This window comes from Cervus canadensis, chromosome 13 (assembly GCF_019320065.1).
Source record: "Cervus canadensis isolate Bull #8, Minnesota chromosome 13, ASM1932006v1, whole genome shotgun sequence".
In the NCBI taxonomy this organism is placed as follows: Eukaryota; Metazoa; Chordata; class Mammalia; order Artiodactyla; family Cervidae; genus Cervus; species Cervus canadensis.
In genome coordinates, this window is record NC_057398.1 from 49,141,983 (window position 1) to 49,169,744 (window position 27,762).

A 27,762-nucleotide genomic window follows, 5' to 3' on the forward strand; every position below is an offset into this window, starting at 1 on the left:
TCTGATAGCCATGCTCCCCACAGCCCCAGCGACTTGCTCTGTGAAGCCTCCAGGGGCTCAAGTCCCGGTAGGAGGGGGAGATTTTCTTTGCAGCCTGTGAATGATGTAGAGGAAAAAAAAAAAAAAAAGAAGGGATTCCCTGGTGGTCCAGTGGTTAAGACTTTGCCTCCCAATGTGGGAGTTGTGGGCTCCATCCCTGGTTGGGGAGTTAAGATCCTAACAGTCCTCGAGGCCAAAAAAAAACAAAACACAAAACAGAAGCAGCATTGTAACAAATGCAGTACAGATTCTTTCAATGATCCATGTGGGGAAAAAAAAGAAAGAAAAAGGAAAAACCAATCTGCACCCCCACCTCGCCCCACGCAGTGCCCAGAGATGTGACCACATAAGGGAAGGAGAAAGGGTCCCTGGGCTCCCCTGCGCCCCCGCACCAACCCCCGCAGCCCCTGCTGAGAACCAGCACTGCGCATTCCTCCGGTGTTTTGGCAACAATCTTGCAGTGTTTCTGACGACAGCCAGCCCGGCACCTGCCCAGCTGTCAGCCAGCATGCCTCTGCTTAGGAAACCTAGTTCAAGAAAACGATGCAGAAAGGGGGGCATTTAAGCCTCTCTCCTTCACAACTGGGCAGACCTCTTCCCTTCCACCGCCAGAGCACACGTTCTCCCAGGAGCGGCAGGGGGAGGGCCCACACCGACAAACAGACCAAACCCCAGCACTGTGACAGGATTCGGCTATTTATTGATGGTGATATTAAGACACTTCCCAGCAATGACTGCCGTGACAAGGACTCTAAAGGTAATAAAATAATGATGACATCATAGACAAAGCATTGGGAACATTCCTCGCAGAGCAAATTGGCTTTTCCTCTCCAGTCAGAGTGACCAGGCGCTACGTGCCATCCCGGGCCTGGCCTCCCGGTCCCAGATATCCTTGCCTTGTCCTCTGTCTGGGCCCTCCTCCGAGGACGCCAGACTGGGGGTTGAGAGCAAGGGGCCTTCCCCGCGCCCCCCACGTCTCGGAACTGTCCTCAGCGCCTCTGGCCTGACTTCTTGGGTTTCCTGCCGGTGAGGCGAGTGCTCACGAGGGGGTGAGCCACGCCCGGTGACAAAACCTCTAGCACCACAAAGCTGGTCCTTCCTCTTCACGAAGTTAACACAACCCTTTTTCATTCTCATTTTCTTTTAAAGGAAAGAAAAGTCTTAAAAATATATGGCACTAGAGTGTAAAATTATACAGCTGCCTCCGGTTGCCATTTCCTAGAGCTTCCAGACCACGGGGCCCGCTTCCCCTCAGATGTAGAGCTGGTGGGAGGCCAGGGTGTCCATGAAAGGCCGCACCAGGTTGTCCGTGGAGAAGTAGAAGATGAGCCCGAACGTGATGGAGATGGGGAGGGCAGGCAGCGCCTTCTTGAACACGGCGAGCAGCAGGAGGGTCAGACACAAACCCTGCAGGACACAGAGGCAGAGGGGCGTGAGGAGGTGACCACCGGTGTGGACATGGGGAGGGGAGCAGTTAGTGACGGTCCAGTGTCTGGGCTCAGGAGCCCTGACACCCCATCGTCTCCCCTGGTCCTCTCGGCAGCTCTGGGAGGTACGTGGGGGCAGAGGCCCTCAGCCAGTACTAATGCCTTGCACATGAATGGATGAACCGGCAAGCAGGCCTCCTGAACTGGGCCGCTGTTACCAGACCACCTCCCCTGGCCATGTGACGTGTGACCTGATGGCATGAAGCCTTCCCCCAGGGGACATGTATTTACGCAAGAACTGGGTGGGTCTGACTGAAAGGCAGCAGTGTTCTCAGCCGACACCAAGGGAACCAAAATTCCATGTGACACACCCCCTGCCCCCCACCGCAAGCAGGTGCAGTGGTTGCCTATCCTGTCCCTGCCTCAGCCGATGCAGGCAGTGGACCAGGGTGGGGACAGGGAACCAGAGTGCCTGTCCCCTCCCTGGGGAGAGCAGGGCTTCAAGGACAGACAGTCTGGAAGTGTGGGAGCCTGGGTGTCCCCAACCCAGTCCTTGACACACACTGTGGGCAAAGAGAAATGTCCAAAGAACTGGAGCCTTGGTCCTAACACGCCACGTGATGCCCAAGGTTCACCAGGCAGACACTGAGTATGGGCCGTTCAGGGCCTCCACCTCCACCAATCATCACAGGATGTGTCCCCATTACGTGTACCTGATCATGATAAGTGACTGTGTGCTAAGCCTCTGCAGTCGTGGCCGACTCTTTGTGACCCTATGGACTGTAGTCCGCTGAGCTCCTCTGTCCATGGGATTCTCCAGACAAGAATACTGGAGTGGATTGTCATTTCCTCCCCCAGGGGATCTTCCTCACCCAGGGATCGAACCTGCATCTCTTGCGTCTCCTGCATTGGCAGGTGGGTTGTTTTATCACTAGCACCACCTGGGAAGCCCTTAAGTGACTATAGGGGCCTTCAAATTTCACCACTGGGGTTCAAAGTGAGGGGCCCCCTCTCAAGCCCCAGGAGATCCCATGGGGACTCAGAACCACATGTCTGGGTGGTGTGGAGGGAAAACACGCAGCCCCGGAGTCAGAGACCCGAGTTCAAATCACAGCTCGGGCCTCACAGCTTTGTGCCCACAGCCAGGCCCCCACCCTGCTCCATCTTTCAAACATCTCAGGTCACCATCCCTACCTCACAGGTGTGGCAAGACAAATGTACAGAGTTAGCCAAGACCTTGGCACCCAGCATGCACACTCAGTAACACCAGAGCCCCTGGTCACCCTCCCTGCACCATGTCCGGGTCTTCTGACGACCAGATCCTCCTGTGAACCTTGGTCTCATCTTGAGGATCTTTCTGGCAACCCTGCCCAAAGGACTTTGGCAAGCCCTTCCGAGGGATAGCAGCATCAGAAAACTCCCTGGGGTACCTGGGCCCCCCATGAAGACCCTCAGGGGCCCCCACTGCCCAGGGGTGGGTGGGGAGCACCCCGGGCCCACTCACGATGAGGATGGCCACAAAGCAGGCCAGTGTGGTGTTCCAGTCCCCGCTGCCCGTGGCGGCTGCCTTGCCCACCAGCACACTGTAGAAGATGAAGTCTCCGAGGCCAAGCTTCACGCCTCCTGTGTGGTGGGGAGAGAGGGAACCTGTAGGTCTCAGAAGCCCCCAGAAGAAGCAGCAGAGAAGGCTGACCCCAGCCGAAAGGCCCAGGCACTTGGCCCAGCCCAGGGGACCCAGGGCCCAGAGGCCTGGCGACCTCAAGAGGGCTGATGGGCGGTGTCACTGCCTAGCCCACCTTACCTGGACTCTGGGACAAGGATTAGCTGTCTCAGAAAAACAGCAGCCAGTGGGAAAAAGGGGGAAACCTGGGGCCTGGGTGACTTGCATTCTGGGCTGTGCAAAGCCAACATTTCTGATAATTTGCACAATACTGGTGCTTGGTACTTGGTTTGAGTAAAGACAAGAGTGAATAAAATCCATTGTCCAGGGCTGGTGGGAAGTTACCCAACTTAGCACTGAGTATGAATTATAAATGCTTTTTAGGAAATTTAATTTCATTGCTTTTAAGAGTATATATGATACCCAAGGTCCTCTGGAGACTAATGTCTCTTTAAAAGAGGTAAACATATATTGTAAATCAACTCTGTTGTTGTTGTGTAGTTGCTAAGTCGTGTCTGACTCTTTCAGCCTCATGGAAATTTCCCAGGCAAGAATACTAGAGTGGATTGCTATTTCCTTCTCCAGGGGATCTTCCTGACCCAGGGATCAAACCCACTCTCCCACACTGCAGGCAGATTCTTTACCACTGAGCCACCAGGGAAGATAAAGGTAACTTGTAACTAGTGTATCCATTACTGAAAAGGAAATGAGCTTCTAGGATGTTTTGTTTCCTTCAGTACAATTGCCCTGTACACCTTCTTATAGGATAATTTCATTCATCATGGACAATAAAAATGCTTATGAAACAGACTGGAATTGAGCGGGTCTGCATCAAGGAAACATGCCCTGCCCTGTCTCACCCCACCCCACCCCCTCCACTCTGGGCTCCAAGCAAGAAGCACCTCACCTTAGTCTGTTCTTTCCTTCACCCCTCCACCACTCCCAACTTCCTCACGTTGGCAACCATGTAAACCCTGCCCTCTTACAGAGAGGACCGCTCCTGCAGGTCTCTTGCTACCACCCCCGCTCCAGCTTCCCTTTTCTGCCTGCTCTCCCTTCCCTTCTCTCTCCTTTTTCAATCAGTTCTTTCTCAAAGGAACTGCGCTCACCTCGCAGGCACTTCAGAGACCTGAGGCAGTAAGTCCCACATCCCCCAGTCAATGTGCTCAGGCAAGGCCACCACCTGGCCCCCGTGGATACCCCCAGGCTGCTATCTCAGCACCCTGCCCTCTGTCTACTCCCCAGGATCCTCCACAAGCGACCTTCCCTTCATCCCCTTAACATCGCCCACACTGGCCCTCTGGCTGTCCACTCTGACCCCGCACCCTTCCTGGGTACCTTCTGGGGACCCACAGTTTTGACAAGTATATCCTGGTGACTCTTCCTCGGGCCTGGAACCCTGACCTTCCTGAGCACTACTCCCCCTCGTGTGTCTCTGGCTTCTCCACCTAAGGTCCTCCAGAGCCTCCCACCTGCCGGCCCCTTCCCTCATCACTCTCCCCGCTCCCTGCCTATCCCTTGTCCAGCCGGGTCCTGCCGGTGCATCCCAGGCAGGTGGTGATGCCCGAGTCAGGCCCTTCTGGCTCTTCCCTCACCTGGTCCTCCAGCAGTCTGTGTTCCCGCTGCCACCTGGGATCTGTCTGGGATGCAGCTCTGCTCACTTTAATTCCCTGCAGCAAATGCCTAATGGCTCCCCGTGGCCTCCAGGATGAAGTCTGAGCTCCCAGGAGTACCGCTCACCCTTGAAGGTCTGGCCCCCAGCTTCTCTGGCCACCAAACATCCCAGAGCTTCCAGATGGCTTCCTTCCCTCTAATCTGAACCTTTGCCAATGCTGTTGTGGAACAGAATCTAACCAGCCTTTGTCCCTCATTCTGGGAGGGAGATCAAATCCTTGGAATTTCCCCAGTGACCGAAGTGTCTTTGTTGTTGAGCAGCCCCTTGGATCATCGATGCAAGCAAGAGGATGGCGCTGCTGCTGCTAAATCGCTTCAGTCGCGTCCGACTCTGGGCAACCCCATAGACGGCAGCCCACCAGGCTCCTCTGTCCCTGGGATTCTCCAGGCAAGAATACTGGAGTGGGTTGCCATTTCTACTGGTCACCAGAAAGACCAACCATGTGATAAGGAGGTTGGCACTCCAGGCTAGGCTGAGTCTGGGGAGAGGAGGCAGCCTGGAGATGAAGTCCAATGTCATGAGCAAGGACTCAATCCATTATGCCTATGTAATGAGACCCCAGTAAAAACTCTGGACACTGGAACTCGATACACACATGCATGTGCAGGGGTGGGGGTGATTCCCGGACCCCAGGGGCAGAGAGCACCTTCCCAGACCTCACCCTATGTAGCTCTTCATTTGGCTGACTGGTGCTCGTTTATATCCTTTATAATGTCAATAAAACTGTAATGGTAAGTACAGCACTTCTCTGAGTTTCGAGAGTCATTCTAGTAAATTTTCCAACCTGATGGAGTTGTGAGAATCCCCAGATTTGTAGCCAGTTGGTCAGGAGTGTGAGTGGCCTGGAGACCCCCAGAGCTTGTGGCTGGCATGTGAAAGGTGGGTGGTCATGTGGGGATGGTGCCCATGTGGTTTCTGTGCTGATTCGGGCGGGGGCTCAGCGCCAGGCCAGTCTCCGGCCCAGCTGCCTGTCTGCTGGATGACTGCCGACTTGTCCTTCCAGGCCAGCCTCCAGCCTATCGTCTTCCCCACGTCTGTCCTGAGTACTTTTTACCTAAACCCCCCTGACTTGGGCTGCTCCATGGGGAACTTCTCAAGGGCAGCAGCTGTGTTAACCTGGCAGCATCCCCCTGGCTCCCATGTGCCTCCCGGCACACACTAGTGGTCCATAAATGTGTGCTGATCGGTTATTTTAATCCGCTTGGAAACATAACCATATATTAGAAGGTCCTTGGGTGGGTCTTCAAGATTGTCCTCCACACCTGCTCCTTCTGCTCCCAGCCACTCGGGACTCTGCCTGGGAGAAGCCTGCACCCCAACTCTGCCCCTGCCTTACGCTCCACAGCCCCACCGACCTGCCCAGCCCAGCTCACCCCCAGAGCACAGAACAGAGCCTACGTCTATGACCCCGCGGCTGCACTGGGACGCTCTCCGGCTACTCGAGCGCACACTCTACCAGCCACAGCCCTGCCCTCCCCCTCGTCTCCCCACTCCCGCACAGCTCAAACCCCTCCCCGTCCCATGGCTCCCACTGTTCACAGGACGCAGATGAGAACCCCCATCTTGATCCAGAAAGCCCCTGAAGCCCCTGCCTGTCTCCCGGCTCCATCTCTGCACTTGGGTCTCGGCATCCTGCTTCCACTTCCTCTAAGTCAGCCCCAGGGTCACTGCTCCCAAGGCGCCCTAGGCTGGAAACCGACCCACACCGGCCCCCCTCCCCCAGCACTGTGTATCCCCGTCTGTGTCCTCAGCCTCTGGAGCTCAGCTCAGAAGTTACTTCCTTAAGAGACTTCCTCTGACCCCCTCAAGCAGGTCAACGGCCTTGTCAGGGCCCCTACCACCCTATGTTCTTCTGCGTGGTCCTCCCAGCTCCCGAGAGGGTGCTTAGGGCCCACGCCTGCATGGCAGCACCCCCAGAGCAGCACCCGTACGATCACCCCCCAGTGCAGAGTGGGCACACGGCCAACATCTGTCACACACGAGGTGCAGCCTGGGCGTTGAGTCCCTGTGGCCTGCCCATAGGACTGCGCCTTGGCAGGCTTCTCCCTGACTTTATGAAGCATCTCTGATGTCAAACGGGCTCCTCCCTGACCTCAGGGAGCCCCACCCTCGGCCCATGCAGACCGTCCGTCTGGACACCTTACTTTCCTCCTCTTCCTCCAGCTCCTCCCCCGGGTAGCCAGGCAGTGGGGGCTCAAAGACGTCAGGGTATGAGGGCTCCCCAAAACTGTCATAGGAGTCTTCTTCTGGGTGTCCGTTGTCATGTGAGGAGGGAGAGAGACAAGAGATGGTCAGAGGATTCTCTGAGCCCAGAGCTTCCCTGCCCCACCCTGCACCATGCCCAGCCCAACACAAAGAGGATTCTCCAGACCACACCGCAAGGGGAGGGAAGGGAGAGAAGCAGGTCTGAGGCAGATGAGCAAAGTCCCACCCGCACCCAATCCCCAGGGTGTGTGTGCCAGAGGGGTTAGTCTTCCCTGCCCGTCCTGTCCTTATGCCTTCCAGAGAAGTCAGGCGGAAAAGCACCACTCCCCCATGATGACAGGCTGTCAGTCCCCTGATACTCACCCATTTCTGGGTCATAGGGGAGCTGAAGGGCTCCCTGAGAGGAAGGGTCCAGCTTGGCCATGCCCACGGTCCACACCATGGCGGCTGGGGAAGGAGAAAAGGGTCCAGCCTCAGACAGTACTAACTATGGCTGCCCCCGGGGCCTGGGAGGCAAGTGGGACAGTCTATGTCCCCAGAAAGCCTGCACGGACCCTCAGTCCCTGTGGGTATTTGCTTATGGCCTCTGTTAGGGGGCCTCTGGGGGTCCAGACTCCGCTGCACATCCAACACCCAGCAGAGTGCCCACCACAAGGTGCCCGCCGTCAGTGCATGCTTGCTGATGCTTTCATAGAGATCCCTGCACACTGGCCCTGAGGCCAGCAGCAACCCCGAGAGTGCTTCTTTAGAGACCGAGCTTCAGTTGTTGAGAAAGCCCAGGGAAAGGCAGGCATCCTGCCACCTGCCTCCCCAAACCCCTGCCCTGAACAGTCCCTCCCCAAAGTCCCTTTCCAGGGGCCTGGAGGGCTGAGTGGGTGGCCTCGGGCTCATGGGAGCGCGGCCCACGCCCACTGCGTGAGCCTGGATGAGATGAAACTGCGCGCGGGCCACATTCCTGGAAGCCCTCTTCCTGCTCTAAACGTCCAAGCTTCTTCCTGAGCCCCAGCAGGACGCAGCCCACCTTCATGTCGGGAAGCTGGACCCCTCCTGGGATCACCAAGGCTGCCTCCCCTCCTTTGATCAGGAAAAAGGTAAACTGTTTCCCCTTTAACTCTGAAAGCCACGGCCAATGCAAACCTTGGTTCCCACGTCTGAAGGAAGCACAGGGGTCACTCACATGAGTATATGAGGGCAGGGAATATGGGCTCATTTCTCTCCTGGGCGGTTTCCACCAGCATCCTCAGTGGCCCTTTGGGGCATAGCACAGCCACAAGATCTGGGAAAGCAAAGTCATCCCTGGCATGTTAAGAAAGACATTTATTTGCAGCCAGCCCCCAGACAGGAGTCAGCGCTCTGACACCAGGCCCGGGCGAGTATATCCTGGAACCTCAGGGCAAGGCTCTCCAACCATGCCCCCCTGTTTCAGCAACCCCACCCTTGGGTTTCAGCCTCGATCCCTAGAGCCTGCACTGGCTGGAGCCCATGGTGGGGTCTAAGTGGGCTAACTGCAAACAGGGATTGCTGTGTGGCTCAGAGACCCAGAGGATGGGCTTGAAGTCCCATTTCTCTGAGCCCCAAATTCCTTATCCTAAGAATGTAAGAAGCAGTACTGGTGATGGTAATCTAATACAGTCGACTTTTCAGATCTCTGGGTTCTGTATCCATAGATTCAACCAGCCACGGATCAAAAATTTCAGAAAATAATTCCAGAAAGCTCCCCAAACCAGTATTTGCTGCACACTGGCAATTATAAACGTCATTTACATTCTATTAAGAGTTTTTTTATGGGAGAAGGAAGTGGCAACCCACTCCAGTACTCTTGCCTGGAAAATCCCATGGGTGGAGTAGCCTGGTAGGCTACAGTCCATGGGGTCATGAAGAGTCGGACATGACTGAGCGACTTCACTTTCACTCTCAAGTGTTGGAGAAGGAAATGGCAACCTACTCCAGTGTTCTTGCCTGGAGAATCCCAGGGACGGGGGAGCCTGTTGGGCTGCCGTCTATAGGGTCGCACAGAGTCGGATACGACTGAAGCAACTTAGCAGCAGCAACAGCTATTTATATATCACTTATATTGTACTACATAAGTAATCTAGAGATAATTTAAAATGTTTGGGAGGGGACATCCCTGGCCCAATGGTAAAGACTTCGCTTTCCAATGCAGGGGGTGTGGGTTCGATCCTTGGTAGGGTAGCTAAGATCCCACATGCCTCACAGCCAAAAAAGATCAACATATAAAACAGAAAGAACATTGTAACAAATTCAGTGAAGACTTTAGGGCCACATCAAAAAACAAAAATCTTAAAAAAACATACACTATTTCAGAGGATGTACATAAGTTATATGCCAATCCTATGTCATTTTATGTAAGAGATTTGAGCATCCTTGGATTTTGGTACCTCAGGGGATTTTGGAACCAGTCCCCCAATGATACCGAGGCAAGATTATACTAATTAAAGAGCAGCTTGCATGTGGGGTACTCATTATTTACTGGTACTGTGCCCAATCTCAGGGTTGTTCTGAGGAGCAAATGACTTCTGGCATGCAAAGTGCTTAAGGGTGCAAGTGCTCAGGAAACATTTGTTGTTATTAGTAATCACGTCAACAGTCATGATTCCATTGGACCCGGTTTGTTTTTTATGAAGGTGAACTTCTCAGAAGGGAGACCATCCAGGCCTCCTTGGGGGGGCTGGAGGGAGGAGGAGGGGACTTCTTAGCACCCACCAAGCCTGTCCAGCAGTCAGGACTCTGCCTTGGACATCACTCCAAGGCCCCCCACCAGGCTGGCGGCCCACCTACCATACACGGAGATGGCACCCAGAATGACCCAGGCGGACCACTCCGGGAGGTACTTGATGAACACCAAGGCCATGAGCGCGCTGATCATGATGAGGTAGGCCTGCTGCAGCACCAGGGGGCCCTTCCAGTGGATGCACACCATGCCCACCGCCCCGAAGTTCCAGACGGTCAGGAACAGGGTGGGGTAGTCCATGGCCACATTGTAGGTCTTGAGCACTTCCCTGTGAGACCAAAGTCGAGCCCGGGGGCTGGGACACTCAGTGGAGATGTCAGACCCTGAGCCAGGCAGTCCAACACCCTCAATCATCAAGTCACATCCTGGCTTTTCCCAATCTCTGGCTCATTTATTAACATCGCCTTCCCCACTTCCATGAGCCCTACAGGTAACCCCTTGTTTTCTGAAACAAGGTGGGGAGTACACTGACATCTTGTCCTTGGCCTGGACGACTCTCTGCCCATGGAAAAGGTCTTTGGAAAAGTGTTTTCTCCTGTGCCTCTAGTTTTTTTGGGCCCCTGGGTTAGGCTGATGTCCTAAATCCAGGGCAAGAGAGACCATCTTCCCCCAAAAGGAGGGACCCAGTCCCAGCCCAAAGATTGGAATGTAAATTTTGAGGCCTTTCTGATCCCTGCCTCAGCCCAGGTTCACAGCCTCCTCTGTGATGACTCTGAGTCTTTGTTTTAAATTAGGAACCAGAAGGAGATGTGTGGCCCAATGAAGGGCTCCACTGCAGTGTCAAGGAGGCCAGGCTCCTGGAGTAGCAACAAGGGGCACCCTTCCCTCCCGGGTCCTTCAGACCCACCCATGCCACAGGGAAGCGGTCTCAGAGGACCTGCTGCCCCCGGCAGCCACTCACCCAAGGTCCCGCTGTCCCCCAGCGGCCACTCACCCGAGGTAGATGTAGGTGAATAGGAAGAGCAGCATCAGAGAGGACATGATCAGCCAACCGTGGATGAACTGGGTGGAAATAGGCATCGTGACTGCAGGCCCCCAGGCCCCTGGTCCTCAGGACTGATACCCAAGCCTGGAAACCCTTCCTCCTCCAGGAGGAGTTAGGTTCCTCCTGACTATGCTGGAAGGTGGCTGTTTTACAGGCAAGGAGGGCACAGACATTCAATGTGTTCTCTCCAGGTAACCCAGCAAGCATACCAAGGAGCTGAAACTCCTTCCTGTCTAAACACCTAGCTCTCTACTTGTTCACCTGGAAAGAACATGCCTGGCACATTCCAGGCTCCAGAGAGAAAGCTGGCCGGGTCTCCGCTCCCACATGCTGCATCCCCAGGTGTGGGCAGCAAGACAACAAACACACAGACACACACTGGCAGGAAGAGATAAGGGCTGTGAAAAAAAGCTGGCTGGGGAAGGTGACAAGAGACCCACTGGGTGCTTCTATTTTAGACAGAGTGTGGTCAGGGCAGGCTCCTCCTCTCCTGGCCCAAACAAGGGAGGGTCAGAGGTGAGGGGGGTGTCACTGCAACCCGCCTCCTCAGAGGACAGACCCATCAGTCACCAGCTCAGGCCACTGGGGACCGCAGCGGCCACCTGGCAGGCTGCTCAAAGTGGAAGGGGCACCTCTGGTATGTGCTGATCCTCCTCATCCTACCCGAGCCTGCCCAGACCACCATCACCTCTTGTCCGTGTCGTGGCGTAAATCTGACTGAATGGAGGCTCAGCGGCCTCCCAACAGTTCCTAGCGTGGTCAGGTGACACCTGCTGACCACAGCACTGCCTGCTCTCCCCGGCCCCGCTCCTGGCTTGTCCTCATGCATGCTATAGCCTCTGCTCCAAACAAAAGCCCTCTACCCTACCTTCCACCATCCACGGCCCCTTCTGCCCCAATCACAAACTCTTCCTCGGTTATACAGGCAGCTATTTACTAAGAAGCTCCAGCTCCTGGACACCCCCTCCCACTGCTCACCCCCACGCTCACCCCCAGCCGGGACCCAGCTCGTCCCTCTATTTGAGGCTCTCCACCTCTCTCTACCTGCTCCACAGATGCCAGCAGCCTGAATACCCAGTGCTGCATACACCTGTGTGTGAACAGTTTAAAATCAGTAATGTCTAGTTCAACTTCCTTTCAGTCCTCACGGCTTCAAAGCCTTCCTTGGGAGAAAAGCCTGAAACTCATGCCTAAAAGCTTATGGATCTCTGTGGACGATTTGGGCTAGGTGGGACTCAACTCCCCTGTTCCTCCCCAGAGCTGCTCTGCAGGGCAGGGCCCACCCAAAGGTCTCTGGGAGTTGGAAGATCTCGGTATAGCAGCTGTATACCCCCAGCTGAAAGGCAAATGGGAAAATAAAAAATAAGCTTGCAGGGGAAGTATATGGTGAAAGAAGCTTAAAATAGAAAATCTGACTTCTTCGGAAGGACAGGCAAAATAAAATTAACTTCTGAATATGAGAAGTGACCCTATGAATGTAGCAAGGAGGAACTCAGTTAAGTGGGATTAAGTGTAGTTGAAAGGACAGGAGTATTGGGTAACCCGTGGTGGGGCAGGAGTGGGGTGGGAGAAAGTACAGGCAAACCTCAGGGATTTTCGGGTTCAGTTTCAGATCACAACAAAGTGAGTATCGCATGAAAGTGAGTCACAAATTTTTTGGTCTCCCACCTCATGCAAAAGTTAATGCTTGCACTGAGGTCAATTAAGTGTGCAATAGCATTATATCTAAAAAAAAAACTGTTAAAAACAGCATTAATTAAAAAATAATGCTGTTGCAAAAATGTCACCAACAGACTTGCTCAATGTAGGTTTGCCACAAACTTTCAATTTGTTAAAAAAAAAAAAAAGAAAGAAAACACAGTATCTGTGAAACCCCCCAAAATGAGGTAGGCCTGCTCCAAAACTTGAGGTCTATTTTACAGGAAAAAAGGAACTCTGCTTAAAAAAAAAAAAATCCAGGGTTGCTGCGTAAGAGGCTTTGAGGCATGAAATCCAGGGTTGCTTTATAAGAGGCCCTGAGGCATGAAAGCCAAGGTTGCTGCAGGAGAGGCCCTGAGGCGTGGCAGGAGGCAGGGAGCAGGCAGACCGGCTCACTTTGTAGCAGCGGTACTTGTAGAGCACGACCAGGAAGATCGTCATGGTGACGATGACGCTGATCATGATGAGGGTGTTCAGCACGGAGTTGAGGAGCCGCTGGCCCACCGAGGGCGTGTCCTCTGAGAACGGCGTGTAGATGCTGAGGACGGAGACAAGGGCTAGAGGTCTGCGCCCGGCCCGCTTGCACCCTCCACCCCAGGGAGCCTGGACCTGGTGACGCAGGCATCCTGGGCGCCCCTGGCCCTCAGCACAGCACTCTGGCTGCCCTGGTCTGAGTGCTGCCCACCATCCTCACGAGCTGTCCTGCCTCCCTGGCACCTAACTCCAACTTCTAACTGAGCTGACGCAGCCACCCAGGAGGGCCTGACTGGCCTTTACCACGGCCTCCTGGGCCCCCACAACAACGAAAACCTCTCCCGGAAGTGCTTCTCCCAGCTGACCCCACTCTCCAGCTCTGTACCCACCTCCCCATCAAGCCTAGGATGCCTCCAACCCCACTGCTACCCCTACCCACACCCAACATAGCCCAGTAGCTGCACAGGCAGCTATAAACTAAGGAGGCAATTCACCGATCCCACACTCTTAGGGAAGCAAACTGCTTGCCAAGTTCTCATGGTCTCAACGCTTTTCACCTGAGCTGCTCTGAGTCCCCAACAGACTATATGCTTCCTGAGGGCGAGAGCTTCTTTCTCTACTCCTTTCATTATAGAAATCATAAACAAAATGTAACAAAAACTCCCTTTAAAAAATAAAAATTAAAAAAAAAATAAATAAATAAAAAAATTTTAAAAAAAAAAGGTTTCAAGAAGGTAGTCAGCAGTGATACCATAGGAGGCTGGGGGAGGGAGCATAGGGAAGCTTCCCATTTTCCCAGGCTGCTGCTTCTTCCTGGATTCTTTTTATTAAGATAAACAAAATCCCCCTTGCAAGTCTGGGAGTGATCTAAGAAATCATGTGGTCCTCTCTAGTTTACTTTCCCGGGAGAATGAATGAGAGGCCCAGAGAGAGACTTGTCCGTGGTCACGCAATGACTGGTGGCACACCTCGAACAGGACAGAGAACTTACCTCCTGCCGTGAGAGCAGGGTGCAGGGGCACTGCACGTGGATTAACTCACTCAGTTCTCCTGGTAACCTTGTTATCAAACCCATCATACAGATGAGGAAACTGAGGTCAAGAGCGGTTAGGCAGGTGCCTGAGCAGGTTGTGTGGACTCGGGCAGCTCCCCAGCCCTGCTCCTTGCTGTGGCTGCCATGGGGCCGCAGGTACAGTGGCCAACACAAGCTGCACCCTCCGCCCCAGTCCCGCTCCCTCACCCACCCCCGGCCCCCAACTCACAGCTGTCCATTCTTCTCTGTGTAGAAGCGCACGGACTTGATGGTGGCCACCACCACGATCATGCACAGCGTGACAGGCACAAACAACATGATCACGTGCTTTGCCCCGTATTTAAGGGTCAGCTCCTCCTCCAGGCCTGGCGGCCGCCCAGGAACCCCACTGCAGACGTAGCGGTCAGGGTCCTCATCCTCATGGTCCTCCTCACTCTCCTGGCTTCTCTGTGGGAAACCGTGCTGTGAGGACCACGGAATGCCCCCCACCTCAGGCCTAGTGACACAGAGCATGGGTGTGTGTGAACTGGAAATGAGAAGCTTGAATGTCGCTTTTCAGATGGAAGAACCAGTCTATGGGCTGTAGTTTAGATGTGGGAGTGGTGGCATTCCAGGACATTGAGAAGTTTATGAGGACAACTAGAGACTGAGAGTTGGCACTAGCCACCACAGATGCAGGAAGGGAGGCCATGGTGGCCGTGGACGAGGACAGTCTGCAGAATGGGTCTGCAACAGGTCTGCAGATCTGTCCCCTCCCTCAGTGCAGGGACTCAGGGTGCCACTCAGTTCTGGTCACGCGGCCGTACTAGTTTGGGAGGAGCTAGGCCAGGTGATGGGAGGAGGGCACAGACTAAACGTTTTTGGTTGAAAAATCGCAAGCCAGAATGGTCAGCACACAGGGGGACTCTCTTTGACTGTATTAACAAATAAGGCACTGGGAATTTGCAGAGGAAGAAATTACTTTGAAATTTTTGCCCCCGCCAAAATCCAGCATGCAAGCTTTGCAGCTTTGAACCAGAGGCTAACTAGGCATTGAGCATCTGGGAGGATCCAGGTTAGGGAAGGTGGGAGAGTATAAATGAGGAGGCAGCAAAGGAGGATAGGACGCCTGCCAGACACTGATATACACTGAGCTTCAAGAATGTGTTTCAGAATCGTGGCAATTCAGGCTCACTGGCTGCCTTGTTATTTCCAGTAACAGCCATGACAAAGCCAAGTGAAACAGAAATCAAAAGTGACTGCTCTTTGGTATCAGTTTTTTGCAGAGAGAATTCCATCTAGATATTCAACTGAGAAGCAAAGGAAAACTGTTAATGGGCAGGAACTGAAACAACTGAAATGCACAAAAAGTCCAGGAGATAAAAGACAAAACAACGAGCAAGAACTGGCTGAGGAGTCGCAGGGCCGTGGCCTTGAGCTGCTGAGATCGCTCTCGGAGCCCAGAGGAGGACAGGAGAACTGAATTCAAATTTCAGCAGAGGGGAAAGAGGCTGGCTGAAAGAAAGAAAAATACTAGAATGGGCAAAATAGAGGATGGGATTTAGGCAAATTCAGATACTGTTTTTACCCTGATGAGGAGGGAGGGAGCTTGACTAAGTGACTCTCCCATGTACACTCTCCACTTCATACTGTTATAATCTCCTGCCTTTTGGGCTGCAGAGGCAAGATCACAGTGCAGCATACTCCTCCTGCTACGGGCTACATGTTTGTGACCCCCAAATTCATATGTTGAAACCTAATGCCCAACATGATGGTGCTGGAGATACAGGCTTTGGGAGGTGATTAGTTCACGAGGGTAGAGCCCTCAAGAATGGCATTCGCACTCTTATAAAAGGGGCCTGAGAGAGCTCCCTAACCCTCTGCCTTGTGAGGACACAGAGGGAACACAGCTGCCTATGAACTGGGAAGTGGGCCCTCATCAGACATCAGCTCTGCCAGCGCCTTGACCTTGACCTCCCAGCCTCCAGAACAACGAGAAATACACTTCTGCTGTTTATAAGCCACCCAGTCTATGGTATTTTTGTTATGGCAGCCTGAACACATAAAACACATCCCCAGCTCAAAAGTCAAACACGAATCAGCTGATCTCTCAGTTCCCATCTCTAGCCATTTATCAAAAAAGGTTCCCTCCAGCGGTTTCCTCCTACCGACCTTCAGCCTCTGTGCTGCCTGCCCCAGCATCCACACTCACCCTCAGGTACCTGTGGAAATAGTAACCTGCATAGGAAGGTGAACCGAGGGGGCAGGGTTGGGGTGGATCACGCAGTCTACTACAGAGTCGGTCTGTGACTGGCCGTGCGTATGCAGAATCTACGATCAAGCCCTGTCAGACCTGGGATCCACCAGAGTGGCCACCTGCCCCTTTGGCCAGTTCTCACCTTCACTTCCCCTCCCTCCCAGAAATGGGATGCCAGCGGCCTGTCTGGAGACCACGGACTGCTGGCAGGAACCTACCCACTGGGCGGCACTCTCTCCGTCCTCCAGGCCCTGCCGGCCATCCTGGCAGGAGCGCGGCGTGGGGCTCTCGGCCGACATCAGGGACGTCCGCTCATCATACACTTCTTCCTCGCTGTCAGAGGCCATGAATGTGAGCATGGCCCTGCCTCCGCAAGTGCCTGGAAAAGGAGCACAGGGGTCTTCATGCCGCTCTCCTGAGAGGCAAAGGCAGCGGAGGGTGAGAGGTGGCTTTAAGAGCTGGACACAGGTCCTGCCCACAGTGACCATCCAGGATGCATTTGTCAAAGGACTGCTTTAGGGTTTCCCGAGTGGCTCAGTGGTAAAGAAGCCGCTTGCCAATGCAGGAGACAGGGGTTCAATCCCTGATCCGGGAAGATCCCACGTGGCAAGGAGCAATGAAGCTCGTGTATCCCAACTACTGAGCCTGTGCTCTAGAGCCTGGAAACTGCAACTTCTGAAGACGGAGTGCCCTAGAGCCCACGCTCCAAAACAACAGAAGACACTGCAATGAGAAGCCCGCGCACCGCAACTAGAGAGTAGCCCCTGCTCTCAGCAACTAGAGAAAAGCCTGAGCAGCAATGAAGGCCCAACGCAGCCATAAATAAATAAACATTTAAGAGAAAAGGAGAGTCCCCAGGCGCCACTACTGAGGCTGCAGTAGTTGCGAGAGGGACTGGCTAGAGAGGATCCAGGCCATGGGGATGAAACTCCCAACCAGAAATGTCAGGGCCACTCTAAACTCTCAGCACACTCAATTCATTCAATCAACAAATATCTGACCACCATCTATCATGTGCCAATGACACATTTGTCCTAAAAGAATAAAAACCAATCCAATGTGGCAAATTCTATAATCCAAGTGTTCACTAAGAGGAAAAGAAGGGACTAAATCTCAGAGATCAGGAGTGTTTTCTGGAGAAGATACCATCATGTGATGGACACAGACTCTCCCAGGTGGGAGGGAAAGGCAGAGGGCGTCTCAGCCTGAGCCTGGCACTTCCAGGGTTGGGCAGGGGGACACTGGTGTGGAGGAGTTAAGGGTCTCTGGCGCCATGTTAAGGAGGTGGGCTTTGTCCCCCGAGGACACAGTGACAGATCAGGTCTCTGGTTAGAAATCTCAGTCTGGTCACGGACTGAAAAAGGAGTAGAAAGAAGGAAAGGTGACCTCCCTGGAGACAATGATGGGGTGTGAACAGGGCCTAAGGTGGCAGCAAGATGGATGGAAGTGAGGGGACAGAATCCATAGAGACAAGATGTTGGGGACATAACAGGAGAGAGTCCAGGACAATGACAGGCAGGGAGTAGGATGGAGGAGGTGGGAGAACAAGGTGTTGGGGGAAATCTGCTGAATGTAAATGGCTGAAAGGGGGGAGCTGCCTGGGGGGTGGCTGAGGGCCAGGGTCTGAGCTGGAGGGGAGGGAGATGAGAGTCACAGGTTTAGATGCTGCGGCCACGGGAGCAGTGAGCTGAGACCACGAGAGAGGAGTGTGTGTGTGTGTGTGTGTGTGTGTGTGTGTGTTGGGGAAGTATAGCCGAGGGCAGGACCCACAGGAAAAACCAAAGCTGAAAGGGCCACACAGGAGGAAGCCTGTCCCCAGAGACTGCTGCACTGCCCTGAGAGGTGTGGGGATTCAGCAGAACCATGTGGACGCTGGGGCAGCCCGAACCCCTACCAACACCCTGGGCGGGTCAGCTGAGCCACCAGCCGGGCCAGCTGCCCCATCACCTGCCTCCTGGGACCCTGGGGAAGACTCACGCCAGTAGGAACAGTCAGGTCTGTTCTCGTCTCAGTGTTCATCTCCATGTCAGTTGCCTTCAGAATTTATGATCATTTTTACTCTATTTCTATATTGTCTTTCTTTAATATATGGACCATTTCGAAAGTCTTTATTGAATTTATTACAATATTGCTTCTGTTGCATGTTTTGGTTTTTTGGGGGGAGGGGGCCACAAGGCATGCAGGATCTTAGTTCCCTGACCAGGGATCAAACCCACACCCCCTGCACTGGAAGGCTAAGTCTTAATCACTGGACCACCAGGGAAGTCCCTATAATTTTCAAGTGGAGAAGGCAGGCAGGTTCCTTCCACTGAGGCAGCCAGTTCTGCTCATCTTGGCAGAGGCTCTGAGGCTTTGTTTTGAAGACAGTGTCCCAGGCCGTGGCCTGCATTACTTCCAGCTGGACTTCAGCTCCATCCCCAAGTCCAGGCCCATGGCAGAGCCTGATCCTACTCACCGACTCGGGCCCTTACAGGCTTCCCCGTAGCTCTTACAGGGAATTCAAAATGAGCAAGCTAAGCTCCCCTGGCTTCAGCAGAGAAACGACACGTATAGGAGGGACAGCAGTAGTGACATCAGTAGGAAGCAAAATAAGGTCACTTCCAGGAGAGGTGACGAAGATGCTGTGCTACTGGAGTTAAGACTAAGTCGGGGGGGGGGGGTGCAATCTATCAACGTCTCAAGTCTTTAGGAGGAAGAGGGACATGAGACGAGGCACAAAGGTTAGGAATATCTTGCCAGGCAGAGGCTGCAGTAGGTGGGCACCTGGAAGTAACCTCGTAAACAGACGGCGGAATGGGGGCCTTGGCTGAAATTCTGAAACACCCAGCAGGCTGAGGTGGCTGAAGTGTGGGGACCACGGAGGCAGCGACAGGAGGTGGGAGCATCAGAGGGAGGGGCGTGGGGGCCCGGCCGGGGAGGAGGAGCTGAAGCTAGCGGCGGGAGGGGGCAGCCAAGGTTTCTGAATTAAGGAGGGATGTGACCAGAGTGTGCTGTGTGGGAGCAGAGGGCCGGCTGAGCCCTCCTGCCTCTTCCCCGGAGACCCCAGGAGCGGTGCTGCCCAGGACCCAGGAGACGGATCTGCTTCTCAGCACTCGGACCTTGGGACCAGCAGAGTCTACCCAAGAGCCCAATTAGAGGGGACGGGCTGTGAGACCTTGGGAAGTTCTTAGCGTCCTTCATCTATGGTAACAGTAATGAAAGAGATTACCTAACAGAGACCCAGGCAGAAAAACTCTAAAGCATTCCTCTGCAAGGGTGGGCCCCGCTAGATAAATCCTAAACATACACCTGCCTGGGCCCAGGAGATGCCCTCACTGACCCTGTGGCAACGCTGAGTCCATTCTTACTGAAAGAGCGTCACTGAACACAGAGCTAGCAGGCTGCACCTCAAGCTAAATTAGGACATCCTATCTGGAACAGTGTAGCAGCTCTTTCAATACTTTGTTTTGTCTGGGCTGTGAATTAATAATTTAGTTACCATCTCCCTCCTTCTGTTCTTCCCACGCCTTTAGAGGCCCTGGGATTTATCTTCACAGTGACTGGAGGAGTGGGTCAGGAATTCCTGCATCTAAACGGGAGGGCTGCGGCCCCCAGGGCAGAGGCGAGCTCACCCTTCAGAACCACAGCTGCCAGCAGCCAGGCTGCCTCAGTCCCTAGAGCAAAGCACGAGGGGGCTGGACAAATAAGAGGCTAAGATGCTTCTTGAAGGAGAAAGGGAGCTACAGGGCAGGTAGGAAGAGAAAAGCAGGGGATCCACGATCAAGTAAGAGTTAAGTCCTTTCCAGTTTCCATTTCTTCAGCCAGTCACCAAATCCCAGGAAAACACGTCTGCCTCCCAAAGTCTGTGGACACACCCAGGGAGAGCACATTTAAAAACAGACTATATCCCTTCCATGTGAAACTGCAGTGCAGAGGGAGAAAAGTCAGAAAACTACAAAACATGCTTTGCCAACCACCACATGTAATGTATGGCCTCCTCAGCAGAAAACAAATGCTCCCTGAGCAGATTTCCTTCTCTCCGTGGACGCTGCCTGGGACCCCCAGAAAAGCAGGACAGGGAGGGGTTGCAGCCAGAAGAGCTGGTCTTGGGTTGGAGCAAAGGCATCCTAATCACAGCCCTCTAGCCCTGGAGGAGGTGGGGACAGCTGGAGGCACTTTCTGGGGCTCCCAGCATCTGAGGGCATGGCTTAGGACTTTCAGAAAGCTGAAAGATGCTGGAGATGCTGTTTGGCAATGTGGCCCAGGCCACCTGAAGGGTGGCGGCAGAGAAGCTGCTGAGCCCTCACTGTGTGCTAAACACAAGTCAGGAACGAGGGACAGTCAGTCTCCTACGGACCAGCCTTCAACCTGCACACTTTCAGAGATTCGAACATGAGTTCGCAAGCCCGGTAGCGTGAGTTCACATGTCTGGTGTACTTTTTAAGGTACTGTACTGTAAGATTAAAAATTTTCTGTTTCCTTTTTATGTATTATTTGTGTGAAAAGTATTATACACCTCTTACAGCATAGTACTATATAGCCAATTGTGTTAGTTGGGTACCTAGGCTAACTTTGTTGGACTTAAGAACAAACTGGATTTATGGCCTCTTGGAACAGAACTTGTTCGATGCAGGGCACTTACTGTACTGCCGTTATTTCTCATTTTACAGATGAGAAAAAAAGATTTTAAAAGTGATAAGTTCAAAGTCATCCTTGGACTGAGGTGGTCAGGTTCTGTGCTCTTAAACACTATGTTAGGGTGCTAACTTCCAATGCAGATCCTGTTTCATTCTGGCCAAAGGTCCAGGGATCTGCATTTTGAGACAGTCCCTGGGCGATTCTCAGGCTGGTGTTAAACCCTCCCTGGAGCTGCTCCTGCCAAGTAATCAGATGCCCCAGCCTGGGCCCAAACTTGGTACTCAAAGTGTCCAGTTACAGTTCACCTCCCTATTGCAAGGGCAGGGCCTCACGCACCTACCTTAGCACACTTACTTACTGCTCTGCACAACTTGCTCGCTGAATGGGGGCGTGAAAGAATGAGCAGTGCTTTCTCCTGAATACCCTGTGGTTGGTCTGAGATCCCCTGGGGAGGAAGAGCAACAGGAGCTTTCTCAGACTAGGAGAGCTGCAGCAGGAGAATGCAGTGATCTGACTGACAAGGTACGCATGCAATGCCCACCTGGATGGAGGGTGTGAAAAAAACTGGATCTCAAGCATCCCTGGTACAAACTGCACCAGCCTTTTTGAAGGCAGTAAACATCAAGAGCTTTAAAAACATTCATACCTTTTGATCCTGAAATGCTACTTCTCGGAATCTGTCCTACGAAAATAATAAAAGATTTATCTGAAAACATGGTTGTTGCAGTCATTTATAATTTTTTTAAGCGAAAACGACTAAGATGTCTGACTCTGTATGATAATATATCCATCCGATATATGACTAATAAAAATCTTACTTCAAAGAATATTTACTAACATGAAAAAAGCCAAGATGCTAAATTTAGTAGATTTAAAACCACAGATATAAGCATCTGAATTCTCTTAGAAAATGTATATATATATGAAGGACTGGCAAGAAATAGTATACAACATTAAAGGTGCTTATCTTTGGATAGTGAAACCACAGATATAAGCATCTGAATTTTCTTAGAAAATGTATATATATATGAAGGACTGGCAAGAAATATTATACAACATTAAAGGTGCTTATCTTTGGATAGGGAGATTGCGGGTGATACATGATATTTTTCTACATTTTTTAAAACTTCTATAACAAAACATGAATTGTGTCTGCTGTTTTTTGTAAAGCTATTAACTTTTAAAAGGGAAATAACAGGGGCTTCCCTGGTGGTTCAGACAGTAAAGAATCCACCTGCAATGTGGGAGATCTGGGTTCCATCTCTGGGTCAGAAAGATCCCCTGGAGAAGGGCATGGCTACCTACTCCAGTATTCTGGCCTGGAGAATTCCATGGACAGAAGAGCCTGGCAGGCTACAGTCTATGGGGTCGTAAAGCTATTAATTTTTAAAGGGAAATAACAAGTATCAGCATTTAGACAGATATTCTTCCATGCTGCCTTCTCCCACATCCCCTCTCACTGAACTCGGGGACCTTGGGAAGCCGCTTTCACACCTTCTCCTAACCCCTCTTATTACCTGGCTCCTGAAGGAGAACAGAGCAGCTGGGATGGATTCCTCTGGCTTCTAAGCTGGAATTGAAGCCTGAAGGTACTCTGCAATCCTTGGAAGGAAAAAATGCAGATAAACAGTCTTGCTGGATGTTTGTCCACAGCAGAGCCCCAGTGAAGCCAAGAACTCCCGCCGGGGAGGCTGACTCACAGGCCGGTGCGGGTGGGGCTGGGCGACTCTCCTGCTGATGTCAAATCCCATCAACCACGTAGCAACCGGCTCTCCCTCTCTCCAAGGGAGCAACAGGAAAATGCAGAGAAGCCATTGAGAGGAACAGGTGTCCTAGACTACATCCTGGAGACCCTTCCCAGAACAAGGCGCTGTGGCTGAAAACTCCTTGGATTAGGATGTAAAATCAAACATCCAAAGAAGCCACTGCTCACTCCCATTAATCAGCTGAATGGGATCCAAATGCTGAATGAGCCAAGCCAAGGGAGTCTGACCCAGGGAATTTCCCCAACCTTGCCTGTCTCAGCAGTTCCTGCAATTATTATGGAACCCTGGTGACCCAGTTTCCTCAACCTGATTTTCATTTCAGAAAAATGCAAAGGTTCTGACCTTAAAATTTAAGGTCAATGGACCTAACTAGGAAATAGATTCCTACTTAAGTAGGAAATCGATTTTTAAATTCCATCGTAAAGAAGAGTGCCTCAAGGAAAAACATGGAAATTTCGGTTCCAAAAGAAAATTGGGAGTGGGGCCAAAGAGAAAGGCTTGGATCCGAGTACTTGCTTTCTTTGTCTCCACAGGCCTAACAGTACTTCTTTCTTTCAGTATTGAAGTATAGTTGACTTACAACATTACAGTAGTTTCAGGTGTACAACATAGTGACTTAAAATTTTTCACAGTTTACATTCCATATAAGGTTATTGTAAAACACTGGCTGTATTCCCTGTGCTACACATTACATTCTTGTATCATTTATTTTATACATGGTTGCTTGTCCCTCTTAATCCTCTTCCCCTATTTTGCACCTCCCCCTTTCCTTCTCCCACTTGGTAAACATGATATGCTTGTCTATTTTTGCTTTTTTTTTGGCAATTCTACTTATGATATTTATTGAAGGAAAACAAAAATACTAATTCAAAAAAATATATATGCACCCCCATATTCATTGCAGCATTTTTTTTTTTTTTTGTTTTTAATTAATTTGTTTTTAATTGAAGGATAATCACTTTATAGTACCTTGTTGGTTTCTACCAAACATCAACATGAATCTGTTTCTGTTTTGTCTTGTTTGTTCATTTTAATTTTCAGTGCTCCCTCAAAGAGGGCAGCAATGGTTTTAAAAAGGTCACTTTCTATGGTCACATGGCTACTTCACAGAGCTCCCATGACTCCTGGGGCGTTCCCAGCCTTCCCTTATACTAGATGAGGAAATTCCCTTAGAAATTCCCACAGCTTGCCTGCCTGCCTATTTCCCCTGGCCCAGGCACCTGACCATGTATGGGCCCTGGCTGACTGTCATCCATCTGTCCGTCCATCCAGCCCATACTGTGATGCACATCACCTGCCGGATGGTTTTCCCCAGAACAGGGAGGCAGCCTCAGCTGGAGCAGGGGCCCACATCCCACAGGGAGGCCCTGAAGTACCGCTCCACTCCCCTGAGTCACAGGCCCCAGGCGACCCTCTGGGGTCGCCTAAACCTTGACCCAAGCTCTAGATTTCCCTGTCTGCCCTTTTCTACTCAAAAGCGCTCAGTAAACATTTTCTCTCACTTCCTGAAGAAGCCTGGAAAAGGGGCGGTTTGGAAGTGACAGAGAGATGCTGCAAAGGTAGCCACACTGGCCACGTGCTACCCAGTCACCTTTGAGCAGCCTCTCATAAATTGTGTTTTTGCTTTCAATGAAAAGCAGCAAGACAGCGATCAAAAGCTGAGCCTTAGAAACGGAGAGAGTTTGAATCAGCTGGCCGACTGATCTGAACCACATACTTGGACAATTTAACTTCACACAGCCCATTTCCTCTTGTGTAAAAAGTAAGATAGGCACGCTTTGCAAGATGACTAAAAATTAGAGCTAATGTGTAATGTGTCCAGCACAGAGTAGATGTTCAATAAATGGTAATTATAATGAAATAAAGGCAGGGACACAGTGAGAGGGGACAACAGAAGCCTGTTGATGGCCCCCTTGGAAAGCTACAAAAATGCTAAACCATCAGACATGAGTTGAGCACCAAGGTCACACCTCACTCAGGCCCTGGGTGTTTCCTCTTCAGCCCCAGTCCAGGGCATGCTGGCAACATGAACATTTTGTCAAACAAAAGGGCAAGTCCAGAGACTGATGTCAGAACTGGCAAGGACCTTCAGGGCCATCCGGTCAGCACCCCATTTCATACTTGGGAAAATTGAAGCCCAGATGGACAAAGGGACAAGGGCCCATGACCAGAAGCCACAGTTACAGCTCAGGTCTCCAAACTGCCAACAAGGAGCTCTTCCTTGCTGCTCCAAGTACTTGAGAGGGTCACATACTCAGTGGATTTCCAAGAACACTCAAAGAAGGGAAAATTCCGAAGGCATAATATTAACACAAAAAGCAGGATACAAAACTTCATCTTCAGTTTCCTACTTCTAATATTTTAATACATGAATACAGGTATGTGCATAAAGTACTGTAAGGAAGTTCATGTTAAGAGTGGTTCTTTGGACTAGGGGCTAACAGATGACTTGAAGAAAAAAAATCCCAAATTTTCTAGAGTGAACACATATTGCTTTCATTTTTAAAAAGTCACAAAGTTTCTGATTAAGGTACAGCAGAAGGGGAGCGCCCTTTAAACTTTTCTTCCCATTGCCCCCAGAAGACTGTATTTTAGCAAAGACAAATGAGCAACCCTTTCTCCCAGGCAATGGAAAGGATGGACAGTAATCATCTCCCTCCCGGACATCTGGTCTTCACTGAAGATCACTTTGAAACTACTTCTGCCCAGACTGTAATCACACGGTGGCCTCACCACTTCCTGGTCAAGAAGCTAATGCTGATTCTACAAGGCTTGAAGGCCAGGTCAGATGCAGCCAGCAAGGTGAGGAGAAACCCCCAGGCCCTGGCCAGGGGCAGCGTGGGGGGTATGCCAAGCTCAGAGCTCTTGCCTTCCACCCCCAGCCCCACCCCCAGCTGCCGGAGTCCAGGGACAGGTGGAAATATTTGCAGAAACATTTGTTGCCTTGCCAGTCTTACCAACTAAACAGTGTCTAAAAGTCAAATCAACAGCTGAAAAACAGCCAAATGTGTCTTCAATAGAAACATAAGGTGACCTATACACACTGTGCTTTAGTTTCTTTAGAAAAAATTTTTTTTTTTGGCTTTGCCAAGTAGTTTCTAACGGAGATCCTACAGCAATTTCCTACACAATGTCCATGTGCAGGCACATGGGTGGGGCGTGAGAGTGGGAGGTCTCCCAAGCAAAAACTCAAAAGATGCAGAAGACACAGTCAGCTGGGTTCAAATGCTGGCACTCACAGTCACAGAAGCCGCACAACAGGACAAGGTCCTTGATTCCCTGGACCTTAGTTTCCCCTTTCCACTTCAGTGTGATAGCAACTCTTTAGATAACTGTGACAACTACTGTACACAATGGCTTTTTATTGTATATAACAAACTTATAAGTGATGTTATTGTCATTATTACCATCAATGGTGTAAGAGAGGGGCCAAGGTAGGTGGAACCTCTCATTCTGGCAAAGCCTGTGTGCATGTGTGCAGAGGAGCTGGGGTGGGGCACAGGGCCCCCAGGTACAGTTGAGCAGCAGCCTCTGGCCAGGCTGTTCCTTGTCCTCCTCTTCCTCAAACAGACAGGCTCAGAGCATTCACCTCCCAACCCTGCACACATCAGACTCTTGACTTGGTGCACAAATAACTTCAACACCAAATGATACAGAATTTTTCCTGAAAACCCAAGGCACCATCATCCCACTCCACAGTAACATTGCATGAAGTCCTCCACCTCCAGCCTCTGCCCTGAATGCCCCCACATTCACCCAAGGCAAGAACCTGGATGGCCTGCCTCATGAGTGGCTGAAGCTGCAGCTTTGAGCTGCAGACAGGACTTCAGGCCCCTTCACCAGCTGGGCCCAGAAAACACAGCTGCTACCACACTTTCCTGCCCCCTCACAGCCACGGTTCACCCAGAGGGGAACCTGAGGCTCACACACCTGCAGCAGCTTATGCAAAGCCTTTAATTACTACCAAAGGTCTTAACCAAAACCCTTGGAGACTCAGGTGTCTACAGAAGGGGTTATGTTGAATCAGGGCCATCCATGTGGGAAGAGCTCGGGTCCATAATGATCAATTACTCTCAGGACAGGCTGGCAACCCACGCAGTCAATTTTGGGTCAATCTGGCTCTGCGATTGCTCTGGATGGGAACCGCCTCTCAGGCTCTCCATCTGTGAATGAGGATGCAGCTACTGCAACAATCCACAGTTCATGCCGTCAAAAGGGAATACACATTAAGTCACAGACTGGGGCATTTCATCCAGCTGTCCAAGTGCTGAGGTCTAGTCCCAGGTCTGGACAAGAGAACTAGAGTCCAGGACAACGGGTTCGAAGCCTGGCTCTCATATATCCTACCTGCGTGACCTTGAACAAAGTCACTTTAGCTTTGAAGGCTGAGTTTCTTCATTGATAAAATTTGGGATGGGAATTAGCTCCTGTTTCGGGTTCATTCAGCTTTTCAAAAGCTAGATTCTGGGAGTCTCCTCAGAGCTGTATATGCCTGATCAAAAAACAGCCAAACATCGCAGATACCGAAACTAGGGGCTCCAGGCCCCGTCCTTAGGTCCTGTTCCTCACGCCGGCGGAAAGACCTCCGCCTCCCCTCCTGCCACTGCCAAGCAGAGCCCGGGGCCGCGTGTCGCAGGCCGGCAGGGCTGGGCGCCCATCAGGTGCCAGTCAGGAGGGAGGAACACACTGCCGCGTCCGCACGCCTTTGAGACCCACGTGCGCTGCTCCTTTAAATGTCCCGGCCCTTTAACAGATCGCACCGCGCCCACTCCGGCGGGGGCTCCGGCGGCGGGGAGAAGCCGGCCCGGCTGAAGGCCCGAGGCCTGGAGCGGCTCCCTGCGCTCCTTCCACTGGCCAGTTCCGGGCCGGCCCCCATCGCAGCGGTCCCGGCGCCCTCCCCTCCCCAGCCGCTGGGGCCTCAGCCCCGGAACCGCCCCGAGGCCGCGACCCGCCGGGGCGAGGGGCGCGCGGAGGGCAGGGCCCCGCCGGCGGAGTGCAGCTCCACCTCGCGCCCCTCGAGCGGAGGGCGATCGGGCCCCCACCCGCGCGCCCCATCCAGCCGGCTCACCTGCTCCGCCGCGCCGCTCCAGCGGTGTTTACGCGGCTGGCCCAGCGCCCGGCAGACCCGGTGCCGGCGCAGGCCCCGCCCCCGGCCCGCCCCGGCCCCGCCCCGTCGGCGACGCCTGGCTCCCGGG

General features: G+C 52.4%; 1 protein-coding gene across 9 annotated transcripts; it reads right to left on the reverse strand.

The window, feature by feature from the left end:
• Positions 1 to 717: 717 nt before the first annotated feature.
• PSEN2 (presenilin 2) lies at positions 718 to 27,762 on the reverse strand. Of its 9 annotated transcripts, none has more exons than XM_043485467.1 (14): positions 27,636 to 27,762; positions 22,319 to 22,403; positions 21,448 to 21,478; positions 21,156 to 21,246; positions 16,403 to 16,563; positions 14,178 to 14,395; positions 12,838 to 12,979; positions 10,693 to 10,760; positions 9,806 to 10,026; positions 8,184 to 8,282; positions 7,370 to 7,453; positions 6,946 to 7,047; positions 2,971 to 3,089; positions 718 to 1,446 (listed from the first exon to the last, which is right to left on the reverse strand). In XM_043485467.1, exons 5-14 carry the CDS (start codon positions 16,541 to 16,543, stop codon positions 1,291 to 1,293), a joined length of 1,350 nt encoding a protein of 449 aa, XP_043341402.1. In that variant the 5' UTR covers positions 16,544 to 16,563; positions 21,156 to 21,246; positions 21,448 to 21,478; positions 22,319 to 22,403; positions 27,636 to 27,762; the 3' UTR covers positions 718 to 1,290. The 9 variants fall into 9 exon arrangements, with proteins under 9 accessions (XP_043341402.1, XP_043341399.1, XP_043341400.1 ...); XM_043485464.1 differs by having other exon boundaries at positions 21,448 to 21,483; XM_043485465.1 differs by having other exon boundaries at positions 21,142 to 21,246; positions 21,448 to 21,483.

Coding starts and splice junctions, on each gene's coding strand:
- PSEN2 (XM_043485468.1), bottom strand. CDS start 16,543: ATGCTCACATTCATGGCCTCTGACAGCGAGGAAGAAGTGTATGATGAG. Junction 14,396..16,402: donor GAGAGAGTGCCGCCCAGTGG/GTAGGTTCCTGC, acceptor GGTTTCCCACAG/AGAAGCCAGGAGAGTGAGGA. Junction 3,090..6,945: donor GCTGGAGGAAGAGGAGGAAA/GTAAGGTGTCCA, acceptor CCCACCACACAG/GAGGCGTGAAGCTTGGCCTC.